Source organism: Melanotaenia boesemani, chromosome 13, assembly GCF_017639745.1.
Source record: "Melanotaenia boesemani isolate fMelBoe1 chromosome 13, fMelBoe1.pri, whole genome shotgun sequence".
Classification (NCBI taxonomy): domain Eukaryota; kingdom Metazoa; phylum Chordata; class Actinopteri; order Atheriniformes; family Melanotaeniidae; genus Melanotaenia; species Melanotaenia boesemani.
Genome location: NC_055694.1, coordinates 28178061 through 28203710, shown reverse-complemented (window position 1 = coordinate 28203710; position 25650 = coordinate 28178061). Strand labels below are relative to the sequence as shown.

The window sequence follows — 25650 nt, the reverse complement described above, 5'->3', positions numbered from 1 at the left end:
AGTCTCTCTCTCCCCGTCCATCTCTGGACTCCAGAGTCCAGTGTGGCCCACTGTCCTGTCTAATCTAGCCAGCAGACCTGATCAGACACTGGCCACATTCCACCCAAAAAGCCCCCTACCCTCTGCCTCGCCTTCATCTCTCTCCCACTCTTTAGTTCTCTCTCTCCCACCCTCCCCATCTTGGGCCTCTTTCTGCATTCCTCCTTCACTAATAGTATTCCCACCATCACCCCCCCTCCCGTCCCCGTCCCTTTACATCTTGTTGCACTCCTATCGCACTTACACTACTCCCTCTCATCTCCTCACATCTCTAATAATATGTCTTTCTGAAACAATGTCTCTTACATTACTCCTACTTTAGTACTGTTTACCCTGTCAACCTGTCATCCTTCAGTCTTTCTTATAAAGGGCTAAGATATGCACCTCCTCCACATATTCTTCCACAAGTGCTCTGAATACATCATTACAGCTTCCTGGGAAAATATTAATGCTTGATGGAAAAGTTTGGCTCAAAGCAGGAGAGCATGATTTCTATCTCCTTTACAGACCGAGCTTCTTGGGGCAAAAAGGATCATTTACTCCTGCCGGTAGCATCTCTCGATTGATTTAATCTTTCATCTATATCACAGTGGTACTCTCGTTCAGTCTGAATTGTCTCTGTTCTTGTCTTGTTTGTAACATCTGGTTCTGCAACCATCTCCATCAATGTACACCTAAAGTACTGTGCAAAAACCCCGAGCTACCCCTCATATCTTGTTTACACAGAGCCAGACTTTCTTATAGTCTTTTTATGTGGTCTTGAGCAATAGTTTTCCAGACTTTCTAAAAGGTTTTTCAAAGTTTTTCTTTGAACACCTGTTCCTTTTTACAAATTTTCAATTCATTCCTTGTGCCTGATCACTTTTGGTTTGTTAAGATACTTAACAGTGCGCCCAAAAAACGTTCAAGCATGAAAATTCTAAGGATGAAGGAGTGTTGCGTCAACACATAACAATTAACTAGCAAATAATCCATTTTACCATTGTACTTTTAGGCATCTTGTTAGAAGCAGTCAGTAACACTTTATAATAAGTACACACTATGAAGCCTTCCTTAAGCAAGAATAAATACTGAATTCATCATTTACAAGCATATTTCTGTATGAAGTATAAATACAATGTTTTATTTATAATATATATAATTTTTGCTCTTCGTGGTTTCCCGTGGTGCGGGACCAGGCTGCTCTGTGGTGGCGGTGACTCTGGATCCGACCCTGTCGGGGGCTGTGGGGGCCAGCGGTTGGGGTCGCCTCGTGGCAGGGGGGTGAGGCCACTGGTGGTGCCTGGGTCGGTGGGCGCCGGCCCTGGGCCGGGTGGCTGAGCTATTCTGGGGCGGGCTGGTGGGTGTTCTGGGCTCTGGTGCCTGGGGGTCTGGGCCTGCCCGGATGTGCGGCCATGGTGTGTGGTTGCCGCCCTGGGACCCAGGGTATGGCCTGGGGGCAGGAAGGGTGTAGGGGTTTGAATGGGGGCTGAGTGGGGTTCGGTGGATTGTAGGGGGAGGTGCTGGGGTGTGAGACTGGAAGGTTTGCATGCTGTGTGTGTTTATGCTGTGGATGGTGTGTGGATGTGTGTGCGTGTATATGTGTATGTGTATATGTATGCTTATCTTTAATTTAGCCTCTGTTGTCTTATTGGAATTTATTATGGGGAAATTAAACACACAATAAAGAGAAGGATAAGCAAATAAATAAATTAATAAAAATTCTGGATCCAGGCAGTAATCTGGATCACTCCCAAAATCAAATTGCTTATTCCCTCTCTGAGATGATCATGATCATTTCTTTAAAGTTTGTTCATAACTTTTTGAGTTATGTTGCTAACAGACAGAGAAATCAATGCCGTCAAAAACATAACCTCAGCATTAGCAGAGGTAATTAGTCATATCAAATATTGACATTTAAGTTACTCATAATTGTAAAATTGTAATTGGTTGATACAACTGCTTAAAATCTTTTATTTATAACCTGTACTTCCATTCTCGATTACATTTTTTAGTAAATCACCTATGGCCTGTTTTCCTGGGAATATATATACAAAATGAGGGGTGACTAAATACTTTTGAACATTACTGTCCGTCATCACTCTGTTTAACAAATATAGTACATATTGTCCTAATGTGTCCAGTTTCACAATGTATAGTTCTTTTGTTGTTTAGCTAGATGACTCACACATCCAGCTTGGATTACTAATTACCAAGATAGTCCTGCTGGGATACTCAAACATAAGCATTCCTTTCCCACTCTATACCTTTGCCCTCAACTTCAATGGTTAAGAGTTATGATCCATCCAGGTATAAAACTGAGTATGCCACCAAAGAAACACACCGTGAAAGTGATAGCTTCAATAGCTGCTTCCACCACATGGATGACAAACTGGAAACTCTGACAGTTGCGTGTGGACAAATGCAAAGTAAATTTTGACTGATAAAAGTAAACAGTGTGTCTAACTCTTCTCAAAGGTCTTCATCTCCTCTGACAATACTTTACTGCTAATTAAACATAAATCTAGGAGTGTCTCTATTTCCCCCTGGGAGCTTTGCTTAGGTCTAACAGATTATTTTAATGATCAAGTTTCAAGTATCAAATTATCTCAGGTATAATTTCAATTATTACCTTAAGTTATTAGCTTATTTTGAACTATTCTTAGTACTGCACCTGCTTTCAGAATATCATTATATGATCAGTTTCCATTTATGAAATATATACTGTAAAAGCAAATGTTCCTGTTAACATACAACCAGTTCCCTCTAATTCTGAACTAGAAGAACAAAAACAAAACAAAAGATGCAAATGACATTCATCACACCAGCTGGCAAAATCTGCTCCCTTTCAGTTACTTAAATAACAATCCCCTCATATGAGAATAATTTAATAAAAATATTTTAAGAGAAAATAACCGTGATCATGATGTTCTCCAATTATACAGAGCTTAGCCTTAAAAAAAAAAAAAAACTCTCTGAAGTGAAGTGAACTGATATTGTTTGATGTAGTTTCTCTGACACATACACAAACAACCAAAAAAAACTATGTCATCTACACAGGATTAGTGCTCCCAGCATCCTTACAGACCCTCAGTGGTGACCAGCCACACAGGCGCAAACACTGTTCTCAGCAACAAACAATAAGACTTTTTCAGCAGGTCAGTGATGCAGCATCAACACACAAACATCAACAATATGAGCTTTATTCAAGAACCAGACCACAACAACGCAACAACATCCACTCACAGCCAGCTAAAGCTAACCCTGCACAGTGATGAATGGACAAAACCCGGAAGGCACCGAGGCTGTATGCAACCTAAAGTTAGACTTCCAGACAAATAAAATCTAACGTCAAAAATAAGTCAGTACACATAAACCAATCTGTGCTGAAACACACAAATCATTAAACTTGTCTGTTAGCAGTACCTATAAGTGGAACTGTGCCTTGTTTTTCTAGCCCCCAGGGTTTCCCACACATAGACCAATGTGTGGCATAGCGCCACAGAATCAACTCCACACGCCACAGATTATTCCCCCAGATCACGATTATGAAATAAAAAATTAAGGCTGTCAAAATTAACACGTCCAAGGTGCTAACTAATTTAATTTCCATAACATTTTTAACGAATGCACTGTATGGAAAGCCTAATACATCCATCAGTTCTCTGTTATGATGGCAGGACATGGATATGAAACAAGATCAGCTGGCTGGCTATGGATGCATTTGAGTATAAAAAGAACATCGATGAAACAACCTATAAGTGTCTCACCTGGGGAGGATGACTTTAACACCCACCTCCTGGTTAGAGGGTTCAACACCCGCACTTTTTTCATGTGTTTTAAAAACTTTTTTCTGAGTTTTGCATAAACTGTGCAGCGCTCTGCCTCCTCCTTTCCCCCTCCCTGTCCTGTTGCTCCGTGAGTGGCTGTCCTGGATCAGCTGATTGGTTTTTCTCTTGCTAGTACCGTCTCTCGTGTTTCGTTCATTCTTCTACAGAAAAGGATAAGATAAGGAAACTAGCAGTTCATAGTTCACACAGACACATGTTTACCCCAAAGTATTGCTTTTGCAAGAACTCTTCTCTAAAAGTAGCTGACAGGAGGTAGAAATGATTTATACTTCAGATATGCAGGAGCAGGTCTGGAAATGTTTTAATGGGTGGCCAAGGCAGGGAAACTGACCAGGAAAAGGGGGACATAAATAAGGCCTTTTTGTAAGGTCTAAATTTTATTTATATATATATATATATATATATATATATATATATATATATATATATATATTAATAAATTGAATCTAATACAGCTTCCAACCAGAGATGCCACAATATAAAATTAAATTAGTAAATTTACTGCCATCATAAAATTAGGTTCATATTCAACATTTTTCTCACTTACAGTTTCCCTTAAAAACTTTAAAAAACTCTGGCACTTAAAGGGTTAACATTTCTACCTTTTGGCCCCTTAGTTTTCTGTCCAGATCTGTCGTGGAGCTTTGTTTCAACATGTCTTCTCACGTTATAGTCTGTCACTACAGCCACACAGAAGACAAGCTTTGTTCTTTACATCCGCAAACATATTCTCTGTTTCCACTTTTCATTTAGCCATTTTTTGGGTGGAGGGGTCATTGATAAACCCTGTTTTCTAGCATCATTGTCAGAGGTAAACACTCACGGGCCTTGGTTGACGCACCGGCAGTGCCTTGTGGTGCTAGCACTCTATCAGCGAGCCAGGTTTAATAGTGATTAGATGTGATCATGCAGGCCAAAAATAATTAATTCACAGGTCGGATGTGGCCCGCGGCCCTTGAGTTTGACACATGATCTAAATAAAAAAAAATAAATAAATAAATAAAAAAACTTGTATAAAAGAAAAACAATAATTTATATATTTTTATCAGCAGTTGTTTAGTTTGGGTGATACTGCTGTAGGATTTTTATCACTGCTGTACAAACACTTAAACTTCAATGAAAAAAGTGTGTTTTTAGGCTTTTTAACCAATATAATCAGTTTTATCAGAGGTTCTTCAGCAATGTTGGCTATTCAACTTCAGCCGTCACATATGGTGGTTTTATGACAGATATCACAGTGTAGATGGTTGGCGAGGTGGAAAAAGATTGGTTGTCTTAGTTCTTTCTTCTCTTAAAGAACTTACTTTAAAGTTTTAAGATTGCGTTGAATCATTTTAAATGCTTCTTGTAGCTTTAAAACTGCAGGTGATTCTGAAGAACAATAGATAAGCACACAGGATATATTTAATAAGGAAGCTCAGAAAAGTGTGTGTTTGAACGCTGCCCTGCACACACTTACATACACCCCAATGACCAACTTCACCAACCACCATGACACCACACACTCCATTCCCTCACCGGTGTCAGGGGAGTGCCACAAATTGCTACCTGGTCTGTGGGAAATACTGGCCACAAAATATTTCCCAGATATCTGTGTAATAAGATTTCAGTTTTCCACAAAGCCCAAGTTGGAACAAACTTTGGCCCACACTCAGGCTTTTGTCTAAGGTCCTTCTCTTATGCAACATTCATTCAATCGTTTAAGACATTTACACAATTTTTAAGTTACAAACTCAAAGGACAGTAACGGAGGCATTAAAATCCAGCTTGTGACTGAAGGACAAACTCTGGTCTGACACGCTGAAATGCATTTAACATGAACTGATCCAAGGCCTAACTCAGCCGCTAAGACCTAAAAACATTTGTTCAGCCATCCTGTTAGAAGTCCACCATCATCAACCATCACTTCCCTCCTACAAAGGTATGCTGCTCAGTCACCTGGTTTGGTTGAATGCCAATTTCAATAAAAGGATATGATCATCATCTAATCAGTAAAAATTGATAAAAAAAAAACATCTACATCTTTCATCTACAATCGACTGACATATTTCAGGAAAACAAAACAAATAAATAAATAACAACATGCAACTGTTTTGTTTAACATGTGTTAAAGTTATGGTGTTAGACCAGATAACTGGTATCTGGAGATACGTCATAAATCGTCTACAATGACAATTTGCTTCGTCTGCACACTGCAGAGCTTTTTAAGCTGCAACCAACTGGTGCCTAATGGTAGGGTGAAGGGGGGGAGCAGGGGCTGAGGTTAATGGAGTCTGTGGGTGTTGTGGCTGCATTAATGTGTTATTCCAGCGTCTAAACAAGGTAGCCTACGTGTATGTGTGTGTCTCTGTCTGTGAGAGGACATGACTGATCTCTACTGCCTGCTTGCCTTCATGACCATATTTTCATATTGTTACTGTGTGTTTATGGACAGCAGTGAGCCCAGCGTGGGGCGAGTGTCTGGAGCGTGTAATTGAAACACGGTCCCATGCAGCGCTACACAGTGACCCCACTAATCTCTTTCTGACAAAGTGGCTTAGCTTCTATAGGGTCATATGGCACAGCAAGACAGCTTAAACACAACAGAGCACACACAGCCAGGCTTGCCCCTGGCCAGCAGGTCCTGGGATCCTCCTCTCATTCAACAGGTCACACACAGCAACTCATACACTTGAAAAACAGAGGATGTTTTTCTATCCAACAGATACAAGTTACACAATCCCAAACTGACCTCATATACTAACCAAAACTACTCCCAGTTTCCTGAAATGCTAATTATCTACAATGTCATGTACTGTGTAAAAAAAAAAAAAAAAAAAAAAAAAAGAAAATTATCACTGCCGGCAAACTTGTCGCGCTCATTTTTTCTTATCATGCAGTTAATTAACTTAATGCTTATCCCGACAGGACTACTCACGGGTAAGGAAGAGTTTAGCAGAGCTGGTCTGCTGTCAGTCCGTCAAAGGATAAATAAACTCAAGTTAAATCATTTGCATAATATCATCAACGGTCATGCCCCAAAGTACTTACGCTCTAATATAATCATGGTTCACACACAGCATAGTCATAATACAAGAGCTGGCATCCGTTCCTGTATAGTGCCACAAGTTAATAATGGAGGTAGAAACTTTTTATCTTTTTACACCTTTTTTTTTACACTGGTATTATGAGAAAGAATTCTTTGCCACCCTCCATAAAATTTGTAATATCACAGAAAAGTTTTAAAAGCAGGTTCAGCAGCTTTTGTAAAACTAGGTGAATGTTGTTATAGCTTTTACTGCTGTTTTGTATTAATGTTATGTGATTTGTTTATAGAATGTATATATGTGATTTTATACTCTGTATGTCTTTGTAGAGTAAGGCTTTCTTGCTCTTGACTCTGTTTTTGTTTCAGGACCATGCTGGAAACAAGTTTTATGCTTTAGCATGTCATCATTCAGAATGCCTTTTTATCCTTTGCTTCCAGAAATAAATAAAAAAATCAATCAATCAGAGAGCGTAGACCTCCGCTGAGCCATAGGAACACACACCTCACAAAAACCCTAAAAAGCCTAACAGACCACCTAGTACCCCCTATGTTTTGAACCTTCAGAATCACCAGATCCAGAATATGGACATAATCTGGGTTAAACAACTTTGGATTATAACATCTATTATATGATGACATCTTGTATTTTTTATTTTATTTTTTTCAATGAATCTGTGCATTATCTGACGAGTCAGAAACTGTAAAATTATCTCTATCTCCCAATAGTAAACAATTCTTTAAAAAAATCTCTGGATCCAAACAGTGATCTGGATCAACCCAAAAATCTAAAAACTTGTTCCTTACTCCTTTATTCCAGAAAATTTAACCATAAATCCATCCATAACTTTTTGAGTTATGTTGCTAACAGGCAGACAGACCAACGCCACATAACAAAACATATTAACATTAACAGAAGCAGAAGAATGAATGCAGAATAAGCGGTGGCTTTGCTCCAACAAATGAATGAGGAAGACTCAGATGGAGGAGAAATGATCAGCTCCTCTTACTACGATAGTAGTAGACGTCCTTGATGCCGGGGCAGTACTCATCTGGAGCTGCAACTAGAAGATGGCCTGTTACGGTGTTTTATAACGTTTTGGATATCACTGCACTGAATGCATGGGTCCTCTATCGAAGCTACATTCATACCAGAATGACCCACCGTGCGTTTATTATTGAGCTGTCGACGTGCAATACAATAAATTAATATCAGCTGATATCCACCTTCTGTTTCATTACTTTAGCAATATATGATGTTTGTTTATCTAATTGCTCCCCCTCAAATAATTGATAAAAAATATAAATACATTTTTAAAAAATTATTTAATTTTGTTATATGTTACCTGATAAGTGAATGATGTAAACTAGTATGTATTTGATATTTTCTATTTGAAATACAAGCCCAAAGTAATCCCACATGCCAATTACTTATTTATTGAAATTATGTCTACTTCTAAATATTAAAAAAAAAAAAAACTAAACGTGACCTATGTAAACGTTACCTTTATCATTTTTTTTATGCTGTGTCGGCAGGGTGTCAAAATGACCCCCTCTGGCAGTTCTAGGGGATTTTGAAATGTTGGCAGTTACAGGGCTTATAAAAATTTATTCTGGATCCAGGTTGTGATCTGGATCAACCCCAAAATCTAATCAATTGTTCCTTATTTCATTTTTGAGATTTCATGAAAATTCTATCAAAACCCTTCCATTACTATTTGAGTTATATTATGTCTGACAGACAGACATACAGACAAACACTGCCAAAACCTCCGCCTTGGTGAAGGTGAAAGTACACTGCTTCACAGAAAGGTCACAGACCTCGAGCTATGGAAAGGAGCCAGGTTTGTAATGACAGCACAATGCATGAGCAAAATGTGTCATACAGGGTGAAAACATATGCAAATTCATTTGTAATCATCTCTAGTAATCAACAAAACTTCAATAACCTATGATATTTCCAAGCTGTGCAGTTCATTGCTTCTCCTTACCTTTCCTCTGCAGGAACAGCCTCAGTAGAGGGCTGGCAGTGGAGATTGCCTTGTGGTAGTTGTCATCATTGTTGATGGGCAGCAGGTCACCATGCACATCAGCATAACCCACCAACAACTCCACATTGGGGATGCGATGCACATGTTGCAGGAGACCGTAGAACTCATCAAAACGGCCTGGCTTCGACCGATCCAACGAGAACCGACGAAACTCTGCACCAAACTAGGATGGGGCACAAAGGTGTTCACATGTGAGCACAATCATAGAAAAGCAGAAATGTGGATGTGTGTGAAGTTGAAACCAAAATACAGCTGAGACATAGGAAAGGGTGCATACTGAAAATGATGTGGAACTGTCATTAGCACACATATATAGGAGTCTGCCATCCACGAGGACATGCTAACACAACACATTATGAGTTATTAATGTAAATATTGTAATAAATGTGTAAATATTCATGGATACACACAATTCAAGAGTGATATCTTATTTAGCTGGTATGCTGAAATGAGACAAAACACGCATTTTCCAGCACAATGTGTTTCCATAACACGTGCTGTTGACTTGTGAGTAATGAGTGCGGTCTGACAGGATCAATAGCTGCTGGTCCTTGGGCAGCTGACAAGCTGAGACACAGCACAATGTCTCATTGCTAATGTTGATGAGAAGCCCTGGTTGTTGTGGTTACTGTTGCCAAGAGCTGGCAAAAAATGATCTACAATTCACTGCCAACTTGGGAACTTGTTACATATAAGCGGCAGGCAATATATTCATTACCAGGTGGAGAAAACTCTGGACAACTCAGTCTTAAACAAATATAAATAAAACGTTTAGAATGATCTTTGTAAAGTGATTGTAGGGAATATCACTACTTATCTGTAGTGGCACCAAATAAAAGCTCATAATGTGTGTCACCAAGTCACCACATGTAAACATTTGTTTAAAACAAAAAAAGAAAAAGAAGTTAGTTTTTAGTAGTTTCTCTGTGTATGCAAACATGCTACAAGCAGCCTGTCGCGGAAGGAGCCATCCTGTCGGGAGGCCCAACGACACCTGTACCAGTGCATTAACATGAAAAACAGCCAACGTCACCTTCATGTGGTTGCACATTTCATAAACGTTTAGCAAATTGTATATTTATATATATATATATATATATATATATATATATATATATATATATATATATATATATAAACTTCACTGAAACTTTGGCTAAATGAGAAGCGGCGGAGGAGGCTGTGACAGGTGACACTGCGGCGTCAGCTGACGTTATCCTCCACCTTCAAACTTACTAGCTAGCCATCAAACTTATCACATATAACTAAAACACAGTTAACTCGAAGTCTGACGAGCTATCAACCAGTTAGCTAGAAAATTTATATATATGTGTATGTGTATGAGTGTGTATAGTTTTAGTGTATTGTATCTTATATCATTTGTGCGACATTATACCCTGGTATCAAGCCACTTAGGCTAAATTAGCAAGAGTAACCTTAATCCTCACTGAGAGTTACAAGCACAAATACAGCAAATGAAACTGACAAAGAAGTCTTCATATTACCTTGCTCTTCACCTCTACGGCATTCAGAGAACGGCTGCTCGGCACTTGGTGGTTTTTGTTCATGTTTAGCTAGCAGCGGAACCGCCGCCGAAGCACTCACACCCGCCCTGTTCGGTGCCCTGCCGCTGTCGTGTTTCCAAAAACCGTCCGCCAGCAGTTATTTTTCCACAAGCGCAGACCGTCCAGCGGCTTGTCGGCGTCCACAGGTCTGTTTAGACTCCACTTAGAATGCGACTGCGGCTGTCAAACAGCCCGGCTCAGCTTGTAAAGTTATCCCCTGTCATAGTTGCCGCTGTAGAACCGACAGCACTCTCTGCGGTCTCTGGGCTTCTACCGAGATTATTACGACCGCCTCTGATCCCGGGGAGCTGGAGGAGGGGTTCATGCCACTAAAAGGCGCAGTCTACCTTTCACCACTCCCCTGCCAGGAGCTGCGAAGTTCCTCCTAACACCCATAATACTCTGCAAAAATCAGCCATAACTCATTTATATTTTGACTGCAAGCAGTCAGACTTTCTTGGAAAGTTTTATTGCGATTTTACTGACTTACAAATCATTCAAGCATAACAAATGGACCAAATTCAAGGAGTAAATCAGTATAAACACTATAGATAACTTAGTAAAGAACTCATTTTATTGTATTTTGAGCATTTTGTTTCTAGCAGCCTGTTGCAAAAACATATTCTATTTCAATTTCTTTAATTGCATACTATAAAAATGTCACTGATAAAACTGTTTGACAGACATAAAACACTTCTTCATTCTAAAGCTCTATTGATGGAAAACTTCTCAGCATAATATGCAGTGTGTCACTGAAACATTTGAGGAAACAAGTGGAGGACAAAAAAAAAAAAAAAATTCAAAAGTAGATGTCTTCAAAAAATTATCAGCTGCAGATCAACAAGATCATCAGATGTCATGTTATGTCAAGGGGTAAAGGAAGAAAAGGCTGAGATATGCCAAGTGGCTCAAGAACTGGACTGAAAATCTGTGGCAACGAGTCTGATGGAGGGATGAAGCCTCCCCAGAGTTCAGACCTCAATATTATAAAAGCATCATCTGGAGGAACCAGAACAAAAGGCAGAATCATCCAAAAAAAAAAAAAAAAAAAAAAAAGCTTTGAAAAGTAATTCAAGAAGCCTGGAGAACTAGTCCTAGTTAATAAAGCTCATCTCAGAGGGTTCGAGCTGTCATTAAGAATAAAGGCAGTCTCATCAAATATGAACTTTTCTATTCTTTATAATTATACAACCCCAATTTTTACCATTGTGCATTATATTTCTATTAATGTTTCACCATGTTTTCACTAATTTCTCATTTTCTTGGCAACATTTTAAGAAATCAGGAAAGATTTAAGACAGCATTATCAACTCTTGACCCTCAGTCATTAAAGAAATGGTCAACCACCACTAATAAATTATAATTACATATTTTATATATATATATATATATATATATGTATATATAATTTTCCTTTGGGATTAATAAGGGTTTGATTTAGATTTTTCATTTTAATTCAATTTCCCTTTATTTAATCATTTTAATGTAATTTATTATTTTATTGTGATTCTTGCTATGTGTTGCTGCCTTTTACTATAGTGTCTTTGTTTTATGTAAAGCAATTTGAATTGTCCTGTACATGAAATGTGCTATACAAATAAACTGCCTTGACTTATGAATAAAAAGCTTCTAAAGGTTCTAAAACTTAAAATAATCCACATTTCACTCTGGATTATAAAGAGCCCATCAAAGATGGCCTTAAAGATATTTTCTGAACAATAGAGACTTTAATATTGTGTTTTTTTTTAAATGATGTGTTGACAGCCATGTACCAAGTATTGTTATAATAGAGATATCATAAAGATATTTATTTAGGAGAAGGTTTTACTATTTTTACTATTTTTCACTATAGGCTTTATATGTGCTTTGTATTTTAACGTGTAATACATCTTTGTGTGTTTTAGGGACTGTACATGGAAATTAGTTCAGAGAGATACAGTCTGGCATATTTTCTTGTTCAATAAACTAAATAAAGAACCAAATAAGTGTAAAGTGTTAACCATGTTGGCTGTTATTCTTATAGTATAGTGACATCTCCTGGCCAAAGGCCATCAAAGCTGCTGCCAGCATCCAGCCCAGAAAAGTGTGTGATGGAGCTTTTCTTACTGAATTGTAAAACAACTGGTGCTGAATGATTCATAGTTAAAGAACAAAATGCTATTCACACACAGATACTATTATCAGTAAATGAAAGTATTAAAAATCAGTAATGAAAGGGATTTTATGTCTCATTACACATAATATATTTATAAAGTATTTATTCATTTGATATTTTAATGTTTATTTACTTTTTAAGCACCTTGTAAAAAGTAAGAGAATGAATTCATGGTTATATGGTGAGAATGGTCATGATCAGTTACTGTAATGTGGGCAATTTGTCAAATTTAGGCCAGTAAAATTACACCAGTGAAGTCACAAAGCTTTATATCTTATATTTTTAATTCCATACTTGAGTCCAGAATCATATGACTAAAACCCATTAATCACGTCTAGATAGGCCACACTACAGCGATGATAGTAGCATCTGATTTAAACCAACAACACTGTTTTTTACACTGCTTAGTGGCTTATTCCAGAAGGTTAAGTGGCACCAACACTCTCCTATGAATTTAGTTGTACCTCTAACTTTCATAATGAAACGAGCTTGATAAAAAAAAAGAAAAAAAGTCCACATTAACCACAGTAGCTGCAAGAGGTTCTACAATGTTTATTATCACTGAAAGAGACTCAACAAAATCTCAGATATTAAAAAGTAATTTCAAATTAGAAAAAAATGAATGAATTTTCTATGCATCCTGTTGATTTGGAAAAGAGTTTTGATGAAGCTGATTTGTCTGATTTGTTTTTACATGTCTAGGAGCTATAAAGAGCCGCTGTTATGATGATTTGTACATAATTTGGTTTGTAGTCGATGCATTTTCAGATGTCATACTGAAGAAAAAAAGAACATCTTTGCTACTATCAAAGTCTAGATTAACTAGGTTGTTCCTGCTGAGGAGACTTGGGTCTTTTAAAGGGGGTCACTCCTGAAAATCTTCTATAACTGAGTGACATTGGCCATCCTGGAAAGGGGTTGTATGTTGGAACAGTAGCATCACAGAGGCTGACAGGAAGAGACTGATCAGGCTAATCAAGAAGGCTGGCTCTGTTCTGGGGATCCATCTTGATCCAGTGGAGGTAGTAGGAAAGAGGAGGATAATAGCTAAACTGTCATCAGTGCTGCATTCGGAGTCCCACCCTATGTGGGACACACTGAGCAGCACGTTTAGCAACAGGCTGTCCCATCCGTGGTGCACAAGGAAGAGTTCTCACAAGTCTGCTGTTACATCCTGCAAGACGCACTGTTCATAGGGTCTGGACAAAGAACAAAACTTCTTGTAAATATCCCGTCTCACTGTAAAGACACTTTTAACTTAGTCTTGCACTTTTTGTACTGTGTGATTTCTCTGAGTGCTGCTATTTCTTTGCAGGTGCAGTCCTGTGAATTTCCCCATGTGGGACTAAAAAAATTAACCTAACTCAATTTAGAAAATTTAATAGAAAATGTTCATCAGCTATTAGTTATGTCTTTTTTTATTTACTAACATCACAATCCTATTAAAAATGTAAGATTTATACTTACATATTTATTTTAAACTGCCATTTTCTTTAATAAAAATCCAAACAAGAGATGGCTGCAAAAACAAGAAGGCCTTATATTTAAGCTGTAGTTGGAAACATTGGCTTTATCTTCTTACTCATCACTCTGTGGCAACACATTGTTGCGTTTCCAGGCTGTTAAAATCTGTAAGTGCTCAGAAGATCAATATTAAGATGTCAAGCTTGTGTTGATCTTGTTTTTCACTGGCAGAAGCACATTTGTATTACTGAAAAAGACACTGCCTGTCTATCAAACTGTGTGACCTCTGAGAGTTCTGCTGCTTGAACCAACAAGCCATGTTTACAGCAATCAGACATACATGTTTGGTATTTTCTCTCACTCACTGGTCTCTTTCTACTCTGTCTGCGGAGTTTTTTGTAGATAGCTGACCTCCCAGCACACATCCCTGTCCCCTGTGTGTCACCTCGCCCACCATCCATCTGCAATATGCGCACAGTGATCCAGCAGACGTTCTCTATCCACCTACGAGCTCTGGCAGCAGCTGCCTCTGTCACAAAAAGCTCCTTGCTACACTTAATCCTTTCCTTTTATGGACCCTCACTGACACATGCTCATGCACAGTCACTGCTTCCTCCTACCTTCAGTGCACAACTACTGAAAAGTAGTAGGAGGCCCCCAGTCTGGCTTCCTCACCTTCCACAGTGAAATGGTGGCAATGCCTTTAGCTGAGTTTCAGAGGCCTCATTCATTGCAACATCCTTGAAGGTTTGATTCACAGTCTGGCAGGTCGAGTCATATTAAGCGGAATAGTCCCTTTTGTCATAATTTGCAAAGATTATATTCATCTACTATGTGTGTGAGAGTTTTATCCGTGGACTTTTGCAATATACAGAAACACTGACATGCAATATTCCTCATTTTTCCATTTCTCCTCACCAATCCAGATTAGAATTGTGTAGATATTTTTCCCCTTTAAACAAAATTCCTTCAAAAAGCCAATTAAATTACATTTTGATGCAAAAAGAAAAGATGAGCAATCAGATCAGCCTAAACTAGATGCTGCAGTGTTGATGTTTTAGATAGGACAGGTTGTATCAGTGATTTTTAACTTGTTATTAAGTGATTATTTCTGAGAAATGTGCAAGAACACATAACATGAGTTCATCAACATATATAGCCTCTGCTAGTAAATTTGTTTTAAAGTTGCATAAAAGATGTAATCAATGCTGCAAATGCTGGATTCCAGCAGTTATAATGAAGTGTTTTTATATTTTGACATGAAATATTTGGATCAATACAGGTGTCAGTAGGGAAATAATTGTACTTTTAAAGCACAAAGCCAATTAATCCGATCAGTGTGTTGCCATAGCTAAATGTTTACTGTGAGGACAACATTTCCATAAACAGATGTTTCAAAAATGAAATATCAAGTTTGTGTCTGTGAATTGTTAAATCTGTTTGTGTTTATGTATGGGGCTATTTCCTATCTTTAATCAAGAGCATAACTGATGGATTTCAAAACTCTGCTCCTCTTCTCAAGTTTAGTATTGCAGGTTTAAATCTCCTGCGCTCCAGCTTGGTCTCTTTCTCTCACAGACACTTAACTCTGCTCTCTCAAAACTTCTGCTATTGATTAAACGAGGACACCCTGAAGAATGTGGGGACGATTTTTTTCGGGCACCATTTATCTCAAATTCTATTGGCTGGAGGACGTTTGACAGACAGCTCATTCAGCAACCCAAGAGAGAGGAAAAAATATCCAATAGCAGAAGTTTTGAGAGAGCAGAGTTAAGTGTCTGTGAGAGAAAGAGACCAAGCTGGAGAGCAGGAGATTTAAACCTGCAACACTAAACATGAGAAGAGATGCAGAGTTTTGAAAAGTAAACGATATATTTGAGAGCAAGAAGGGACTTTTTGAGTGTGAAAGCAGAGATTTGAGAAAAAGTAAGAAAACAAGAAATCTTGCTCTCAAATCCATCAGTTATGCTCTTGATTAAATACCCCACAAATGTACAGAAAGGCTTTACATAGTTGTAAAAAATAATTGTATTTGTAGAAAAAAATTAAAGCCAATATTTATAAAATTTTGATAAAGTGCAGTTGCAATTTGCAAGTGTTTCCACTGAATGGTGTTTAGTGCATTAGCAGTTATTCTCATAAAATCTCGTCTTGATCCACTTTGTGGAGGAAGGAGATTTCTAATTTGCTGCAAAACTCTGCATTTTGCTATTGTTTGCCATTAAGAATGGCAGATATATGTTTTGTAGGGCTGTCAAATGATTATAATTTTTAATCAGATTAATCACAACTTTCAAATTAATTAATCCTGATTAATCACCATTCCAAATTTGCCTGTTTTTACCGCATTATATCAACAGAGAGCCAATGCTACAAATATTTACTGTCGACTGAACTTCCCCGGGTTGAACATGATGTCCAACTTCTACATACTTCTACATGTTGTTCTAAATCAGGGGTGCCCAATTCCAGTCCTCGAGATCTACTATCCTGGAACTTTTAGATGCAACCCTTCTCCTATTCACCTGAATCAAATTGCTCAATTCCCTCATCCACATGTCATTCAGCTCTGTAGACACCTGGTAACGAGCCATTCATTTGATTCAGGTGTGTTGGGAAAGTGTTGCATAAAAAGTTGCAGGATAGTAGATCTCGAGGACTGGACTTGGGCACCCCTGTTCTAAATCATCTCTACCTAGTTCTAGATCATAATGCAGAATTCATGTAACCTCATCTCACCAACTGTCTCCATGGTGATAATTTATGTCAAAAAACCACCAGATGTGATGACTGAAGTTAAAACACACACATAATGATTTTTAGGCTGTTTTTGTCCCGATTTTGCATCTTCCCGACCTTGGAAGGCAAAACGCCTGATCATCGTGAGATTTCCTTGTCCAATCATCATTTGGTCTGTGGTGTGTTACGAGCCGATTTGTCCTGATAATCCGCCGACAACTGGGAATATTGAACATGTTCAATATTTCAGAGCCGATTTCTGAGGAACGCCGATGACTCGTGCATTGTGACTGCGTAGATGGTGATGTGGTACGGAATGTATGTTTGATTAAGTGGTTAAGATTGTGAAATGTAATGGAAGCATTCAGTGTTAACTAGTTTTTTTACCAAATATGTGATTGCAGGTCAACCAGCTTATGAAATGATGGAGGCTGGCACAGATTGTGCACCATCCCTGCTTCTAGGACACACATCAGTTACACCCACAAATGAAGAAGCTGAGGAGACACTGCAAGCAGCAGAGACGGAGGTCCACCAGGATGCAGACCCTGGAGAGCTACAGGCCATGAAGATGACACCTGATGCTGGTGAAAAAAGCAGTCAGCTACTGAGTGAGGAGGGACACCTGATGCTGGAGAGGAAAGCGGTCAGCTACAGACTAGAGAGGGGACACATAAGGCTGGAGAAGAAGGTGATCAGCTGATCGCAGAGGATAAGACACATGATGACGATGATGTATGTGTACAGTCAGACAGTTGGAAGTTTTCTTTCATACTATTTGTGCAGCAAAAATGTGCAAGTTTTTGTTCTTGTACATGGCTTAAACATGAATAATAAAGTGTGTCAATGGTATTTTTTAAGTCTTTTTGACTCTTCGTTGCCTCCCTTAAGCACATAAATAACCAGTGTCAGTTTTGATAATGAAAATTACATTACATTTTAATTATCTGGTTTACATGGTTGTTAACCAGATGAGAAGCTTGACAGTTTTACTTTTTCATATAAGTAGTTTTTATTGAAATTCTCAGAATAAACAGTAGCAGCACAACGGCAAACAGATCAAATTTTAATAAAAGAAAATAGAGAATATGCACGTGTGATATAATTAAACCACTGAAGTTGTGGCATAATATCTTCAAGTCATGTAGTGAGAGAATTTTACATCTTTGCATGGCAATTTCAACACTGAAACAATATAACGTGCAATTGTGCTAAAAACAGTGCAAACTATGTGCAAGTTTGTCAACAAGAGGAACAATGAGAGCAGATCCAGAAGTCTTCTTTAGATTCTGCATGCTGTAGACCTCCATGATGACCCAGAGCTTCAATGGAGAGTCAGTCAGGTGCTGGGAGTGCAGGACCTGTAGACACACACTGGCAGACAGACAACAACCATTTACAACAGTGTTCAACTGTTTGCTATATTTAGCTTCATTTATAAAGATGTCTGTATTATTACAGTTTCTGGTTTACAGGCTGATGCCAGACTGACATGTTAGCTGAGTAATTATGCTGTATGAAAATGTGGTGGGATTATTAGATTTTAATTTTTCCTGAGTTATTAATATAAATATGAAGTTGTTTCTTTTGCAACATTGTAATGCATATTAATCATTTATGCTCAGAGTTTAAAAAAGAAAATCAGACAAAACAAGTAAAGTAACCCCAACCACCAGTCATAACTTAACTAACAGCAGGTGAGCTTACCTTTGCACTGAGATGGTGTTGTGCAGTCCTGGGGTGGAAATGTGAACAGATCCTGCACCCAGTCATTCCTGAAATGTCTGTGAGCTTTCAGAGATTTGTAGTTTCTGAACAGCTCATACATGTAAGCACTGATACCATAAACACGTTTGTTATGTCCAGCGGTGAGGTTGGAGGTAGTAATGTAGCATCGGAGCTCCATTCCTTAGCTGTGGGGACTTAAGGATCTATGTTATTGACTGTTGACAATTTTCCCTTTGGCCCCTGTACAGTATTCTTTATTTTTATCCATACTGGCGACTAAGTAAACGGTTTTAAAACGTACTACTAACTAAAATACTGCTCTTTGTTTATATCCGAGATGCAACCAATATGGCGCAGGGGAGGCGTGTCGGCTAGTTAGGTCACATGTCTGACAAAGACCGATTCTAGGGGTGCTGCAAACGTTCCAAGAAACCAGTTAGTGGTGATTTGAGCTTTGTGACATCATGCATTATTATACTGCTGGAAGTAGCTATCAGAAAACGGAACACTGTGGTCATTGGGATGGACATGGTCCAAATCAATACTCACAATACACTGTTAAGTTTAAACCATGCTCACTTGGTACTAAGATGCTCAAAATGTGTCAAGAAAATATCCCTCACATCTTTACACCACCAACTGTTGGATACAGCTGCTGGAAATATGTTTTCATGATGTTTTCACCGAATTCTGATCCTACATCTGAACTGCAGCTGAAATGGAGAAGCAATGTTTTCCAACTTCTGTTGTCCAGATTTGGTGAGTCTGTGTGAATTGCAGCCTCAGTTTCTTGTTCTTAGCTGACAGGAGTGGCACTTAGCATGGCTGCTGTAGCCCAGCTGCTTCAAGGTTGGACATGTTGTGTGTTCAGAAATGTTATTTTGCATACCTTGGTTAGAACCAGTGGTTTAATGAGTTCCTGTTGCCTTTCTATCATCTCACCTGGTCTTCTCATTCTCCTGTGACCTCGGACATCAATAAAGCATTTGGGTCCAGACAACTGCTTACTTGTTATTTTCTCTTTTTCAGATCATTCTCTGTAAACCCTACAGATAGTTGTGTGTGAAAATCCCAGTAGATCAGCAGCTTCTGAAATTCTCAGACTAGCCCTTCTGATACCAGCAACCATGGTCAAAGTCCCACTTCTTCCTCAATTTGAAGATTAGAGCTTCAAAATGAGACTAAACCAAAACTGAACCAAAAAGTTGAAAGATGTTTAATTTTTAAGTCCATGTGCAACTTGAGGTAAAAGGTCATGTGGTATATTGTTAACTTAATTAGTGCTATTTAAAATAAGCAAAATACTGAATTCTTTCACATCTTCAGGCTGATAACAGTTCATAATATTTGAGAAAAATTATTTGACTAAACAAGCATTTTTTTTTATTATTTGTCTGTTTTTTAATTAAGTGAGCATCCTTAGCAACAGGATGTAGAATTGTAAATCTATCTATCTATCTATCTATCTATCTATCTATCTATCTATCTATCTATCTATCTATCTATCTATCTATCTATCTATCTATCTATCTATCTATCTATCTATCTATCTATCTATCTATCTATCTATCTATCTTCCTTGAACCCTCCCCTCTTTATATCTTCTTTTTGGTCCAACCTATTCCTTTGTCAGTCTCACTGCTTCCTTTCTGATCTGCCACCATCAATGAGCCCCCCAACACACACACGCACACATTGTATTCCTCCTCCTGAATGATTTAATTCACCATATTCTCTCCATGACTCATTTGCATTGTGCCTGTGCAGCAGGGCTTTTTTAACTGCAGGAGGCACATAGGGATAGGTCTGCAACCATTCCTCTCTGTCTCCCACAACCCAGTCCTCGTCCTCTCTGCCTCTCCCTCCCCAACCTCTATTACCCAGCACTGCAGAAGAGGTCTCTTGTCTACCCTGCCATCTACAAGACCTTTCTTTAGTCTACCCCCAGCCCCCCTCTCCTTCTCTCTTTCTGTCTCTGGTTTTGATTGACCCCATTTGCATGCCATCCTGATCCAGATGACCTCTAGCTACATGTAATATTCAGAGTTGCTGAATATTAAAAGTAACATCTCTTTTATTGGATCAATCTTAGTTAATTAGAGCTATCTCAAACCTTCTTCATCCACCTCTTCTTTTTGTAAAAGTCTCAACAGTTTCCGTAAGGGGGGCTTCCAGTGACCCCACCACAATTATGATAGTATAATCTACCCACATGTCCATCTCTTCTTCCTCTAAACTTATCACATCTAATCTGTTTTGCCTCCTGAATAACTTGTGACTTATGGCCAGTTCATCCATTTAGCCTCCCTCCTGTTAACTACATGTTTTGTTTGGTTTTTTTGTCTCAGCCGACACCTCTTTGTGTCTGAAAAGACAGAAACCGGGACCTCACCATCACCCTCCTCCAGCTACAGGGGGCGCCAGTATCTGCTCCACCTCTCTCTTCATTACCATTACCCATCTTCTCCTTCCCTGTTCTCTAACTCCCCCTTTTTCCTCTCCTCCCCTCCCCCCAAAGCTTCTTTTCCCCACCCCTTTCCTTCCCTTCGTCTCCCTCTCGCCTCCCTTCTCCTCCCCCCTTGAAAGGCTGTTAGGCGCTCCTTCTGCACACAGCACTGCAGATGAGGCCTCCGACTCCCCCACAATCTGCCAGGCTTCTCTCACTCTCTCCCTCAGACTCCCCCACCTTCCCCTCCCTCCCCTCCCTTCCTCTCACTCCTTACAACAGCATAGCAACACTGACTAGCCAGCCAAGGAGAGTCTTGCCTCCCTCTTGTACCGGGGTACTTTTACTCCATTTTAGATTCCTTGTCCCACGTTAGCAAAGGGCAAGGTTTTAAAAAAATATATACAGGAAATGTGCATCTGACCTCCCACAATGCACTGGGGTCATTGGAAAAGTATGAATCACTAAATGTAACTGAGTCAAATCTGTATTTTTTATTTAATTTTATTTATTTATTTGAAGAATGGGTTTCATCCAGTGGAGCGCCTTGACAAAGAATAACGAATAAGTTTGATTTATTACCAATTTTTTTTTTTTATATTACCATGTACATTGGGCCTGTTAGGTATGGTGTATTACTGGTACATACATATACTGTACAAAGTCTCTGAGAAACACATCATGGGCAGTGTTTTTTGCATTTCATTGTACACTTGAAAAAGCTAACAGAAAGATAAAGTTGTAGGTTTAGTTCAGGTATAATTTAATAAAATACACACTAATGACTTTTACATTAGCAGTGAACCTAACTTGCACACTTGCTTCCAAGCAACTATCACTAACCGCAACAACAAAGAAAGAAGAAATGATTTGTGAGCTTTCTTTCTTTCTTTTTTTCATGGTTACTAAGCAATGCTGGATTTTCTTTGAACTATTTTTGGCAACTCACACTGTTCCTGTGAGTACAATAGAGAGAACACCCTTTACACCTAGTTTATCAGGTGTTACATACATACCCCATGTTTAAGAAAGTTGGAAGGTTTTATAACATGCAAAGAAAACTGATTATGTCATTTTTTTAATAACTGAAATCTTTAACAGCCACAAGTCAAGTTGTCAGAACAAGCATAAAAAAATAACATCTGCTGAAAGTTTAGTCTAGACTCCCTGGATTTGTTCACAATATTATGCACCATTAAAGCTGAAAAACCAGTGTGTAAAAGCCAAAGAAAGTAACCACTGCTGGGTGACCTTTGAGCTCTCGGGTGGAACTGCATTATCAATATGGGGACATGGGTTTGTAAGTTTGGTAGAAAAAAATGTTTTTTCTCAACACTGTTCATCACTGCACCATAAATATGACCTGAAACTACATGATAAGGACCCTTCAGGCTGTTATCAGAGGAAGGTGTTAGAACCAGTGTCTGTAAAGTTGTGGGTGGAGTATCAGTTTCCATGGCATGGATATGTATGAAGGTGGCACTGCTGCAGCGGGACAATGTCAGACCTCATTCCATGCAACTTGAAGCGTGACTTCATAGACGTGTGCTTAATTAACGTGTCCACATCTGTCTCCTATAAATATATTGAACATCATGAAGAGAAGACTGTGACAACAACCATGGACTGTTAGATTAAATCTTGCAACCCGCAACAATGGAAACAGATTCTTCTGAAAAACTGCAACAATTAGTATCCTCAGAGACAAAACTATTACAAAAGAATCATTAAAAAGAAGATGATTTGACTCTCTGGCAATTTTTGTAAGTTTTCCAAATAAAGATGTTCAGCGAAGACACTAAAAATATGTTCCTTTGTCCTTGTCTGTACAATAAAGCTAAAAAAAAAACAATTTACAGATATAAAATTAGAGAAAACTTTCCAATCTTTCTAAAAAAAGGGTTTGGATATATTACATATTATAAACATAAAGAACTATGCATAAATCTTACCATGAAATGACACTACTGTATTCTCAAAGTTAAAAGCAATGAAATTTAAAGTTGTGCTTATGGTAATGAATGAATCATGACACAGACCTAAGTGATAAATGAAATTGTCCACTCAATAATCTTCATTAAATAAGATTGCTCTGACTGTGTGTCAAACCTTGCCCACACACTGTAACCTACAAAGACGCTGGCGCAGGATGCCAGGCGGATGTGGATGTAAAGCCAACAAATAAATAAATAAAAAAGAAAGAAAAAACCCAGCACCAGCATAAAAGTGAGAACTGGTTTATACATGACTTGACCTGTATCATTGATATAATTAGCTTTAGAAAATACTGCATTTCGTTTTTTGAGTGTCAACATGTGCATTTCGTTTTACTGGGGATGAAGGGCCGAGACATGTTGGTTATTCTGGGGAAATGCCGTACATCGCTACTACTTGTAGTTTATTCCCATGGAAAAGTAAACCATTGCAGCGGTGGTAAAATATATAGAAAAAGAAAATTCTGATTTGTTCATTTTCTTGAAATAACAATTTGTGTTTTTTTTAATATCTGGTGATTTTCCAGAAGGATCTTTGGGAGGACTGGCAGGCCCTGAACTGCAGACTGAGAACCACCACAACTTCTACAACCACAACTTCCAGCAACAATTATGGAATCAAAACTCAGGAGATGTACATTCTGTTCTTTTATTTACTAAAAATGTCATAATAACAGAAATAATAATAATTTTATTATTAACACTCTGACTTTGTAAATCATCAAAAAACAAACACACACACTAAAACAAAAAAACAAAAAAAAAATTAAAAGTGTTTTACTATCTGGCCATTTTATTCCCAGATCAAGCAAAAGAAAATAATACGGACTCACTCTTCATGAAGGAAAAGGGAAGGAATCACCATATATTTTTAATTTCTAAAATAAATACCTGCACAACCCTAAATATGCAAATGAGTTTTCAGCTAAAAGAGGATGGTGACAGACCTTAACGAGCTGTTACATCTGCTGAGTAATAAAGAACATGGCCCAAACAACAGAGTTGTCCTTTTAAAGTAACTGAAAGGATTAAAAGAAACTAATCTAAACCATAGGTCATTAGATAATTAAAAATGCAAGTGCTATATATCTATATATAAATTCAATATATTTTTTTACATAGCTTTGTCTCAAATTTTGGGGAAGTACAAAAAAAAAAAAAAGAAGAAAGGTAGACCAAGACTAAATAAGATGCAAAAAGCATCAGAAACAGAGAACTAAATGCAACATGCTTTTTTAAAAAGTAGAAAATGCACAAGGAAAATAGTAACTAAATTAATTAATTAAATAAATAACAATACAAATCAGTAGGCAAAAACAGGAGGCAGCATTTTAGAGCAAACTGTGAGATGCCAGTTAAACGAAATTTGATTTACAGTGGTCCTTCATTTATTGGGGTTACGTTCTGAAAACACATCGCAATAAATGACGACCTTATTAATTTTTCACAGTTCAAATGCATGTTAAGGCCTAATTATCCCTCCTCTGAGTGTTTATAGACCTTTCCCAAACTATAATGAACATTTTCAACATTCTCACACACTTTATACACTCTCAAAAACCTACATTTATTTAACCTTTGGCCAATCAAGACACAAAACACAGAGCATTGATGTTTACCGACCCAATCAAGAAACAAAGCACAGTGGGCTGATTCCTACAGTAAAATTTGGACATAGAAAGGTTGAAATAGGATTTACATATACTTAAATATGCAGTGCTGTATACAAAAAAATCCATGAAATGGCGAGGAATCACTGTACATCCAGAAAATGGCAATAAAGCTTCTAATCTAAGAAAGCAAAAGATAAACAATCAGTGAGACCTACACAGAAGAAAACGTTACAGCAGACTAGAGAACTGGTAAATACACAGGTGTACTTCAATGTTTTGAACACTTTCCTTATTCCATCAACCAAAAAGTGGTTTGGTGATGCTGAGGCCATTTTTCAGGGCGATAATATATTTTGTCCACAGAACAGTCTTTAAACTTTTCTTCAGAAAACACTCAGACTGGGTCTCAGTCCTCGGATCTCATTGCTAAAATTTACGGTAGAAACTAAGAGAAAGAAAAGGTCTGTGAGAAGGCTGCACCCCATCTACAAAGCTGATCTGTCGACTGCTGCAGTCTAAATGATTAATATTAATTAGTGAAGTGCACGTGAATCAAAACAGTCACAAAAACCAGAGAAGCTGAAATCATTTGGGATTCAGTTTCTTTTTTCATGTGATTTAAGTCATTCCTTCCATTTTTTTTCTCTTGTACTTGATCTGGGTGAAAACAAATTAGTTTAATTTATATTTAGCAACTGAACTTCAAAACAACAGAATAAACATCCTCAGAAGTTGGTGATTCCATAATTGTTGCCAGAGTTTTATTACCCACACACCTGTAAGTCTGTACCGAGAGGTTATCCAAAGCTGCCTTTAAGCCAAACCCAGGGCATAACTTTTGCCATGTTCACTAACTTTTCATTAAGTAAATATAGCAATTTTTATGATTTATAGAAATTAATATCAAATTTAAGGAGAAACTACACAGAATGAATGTGTTAAAACAGTCATATCTTTTAAAAAAGAAAGCTTTTATAACCGTTAGTGGTCATCAACTAATA

The 25650-nt window shown here is 38.0% G+C and overlaps 1 protein-coding gene across 1 annotated transcript in view; it reads right to left on the bottom strand.

Annotated features, from left to right (window-relative positions):
* pard6b (par-6 partitioning defective 6 homolog beta (C. elegans)) overlaps positions 1 to 10795 on the bottom strand; it is a 30137-nt gene extending 19342 nt beyond the window's left edge. Inside the window, exons 1-2 of the mRNA XM_042004807.1 lie at positions 10451 to 10795; positions 8886 to 9108 (exon numbers count right to left, since the gene is read on the bottom strand). Of these exons, the coding sequence (XP_041860741.1) occupies positions 8886 to 9108; positions 10451 to 10513 (286 nt within the window). The 5' untranslated portion in view covers positions 10514 to 10795. The remainder of the gene's footprint in view (positions 1 to 8885; positions 9109 to 10450) is intronic.
* Between the last annotated feature and the right edge of the window lie 14855 nt (positions 10796 to 25650).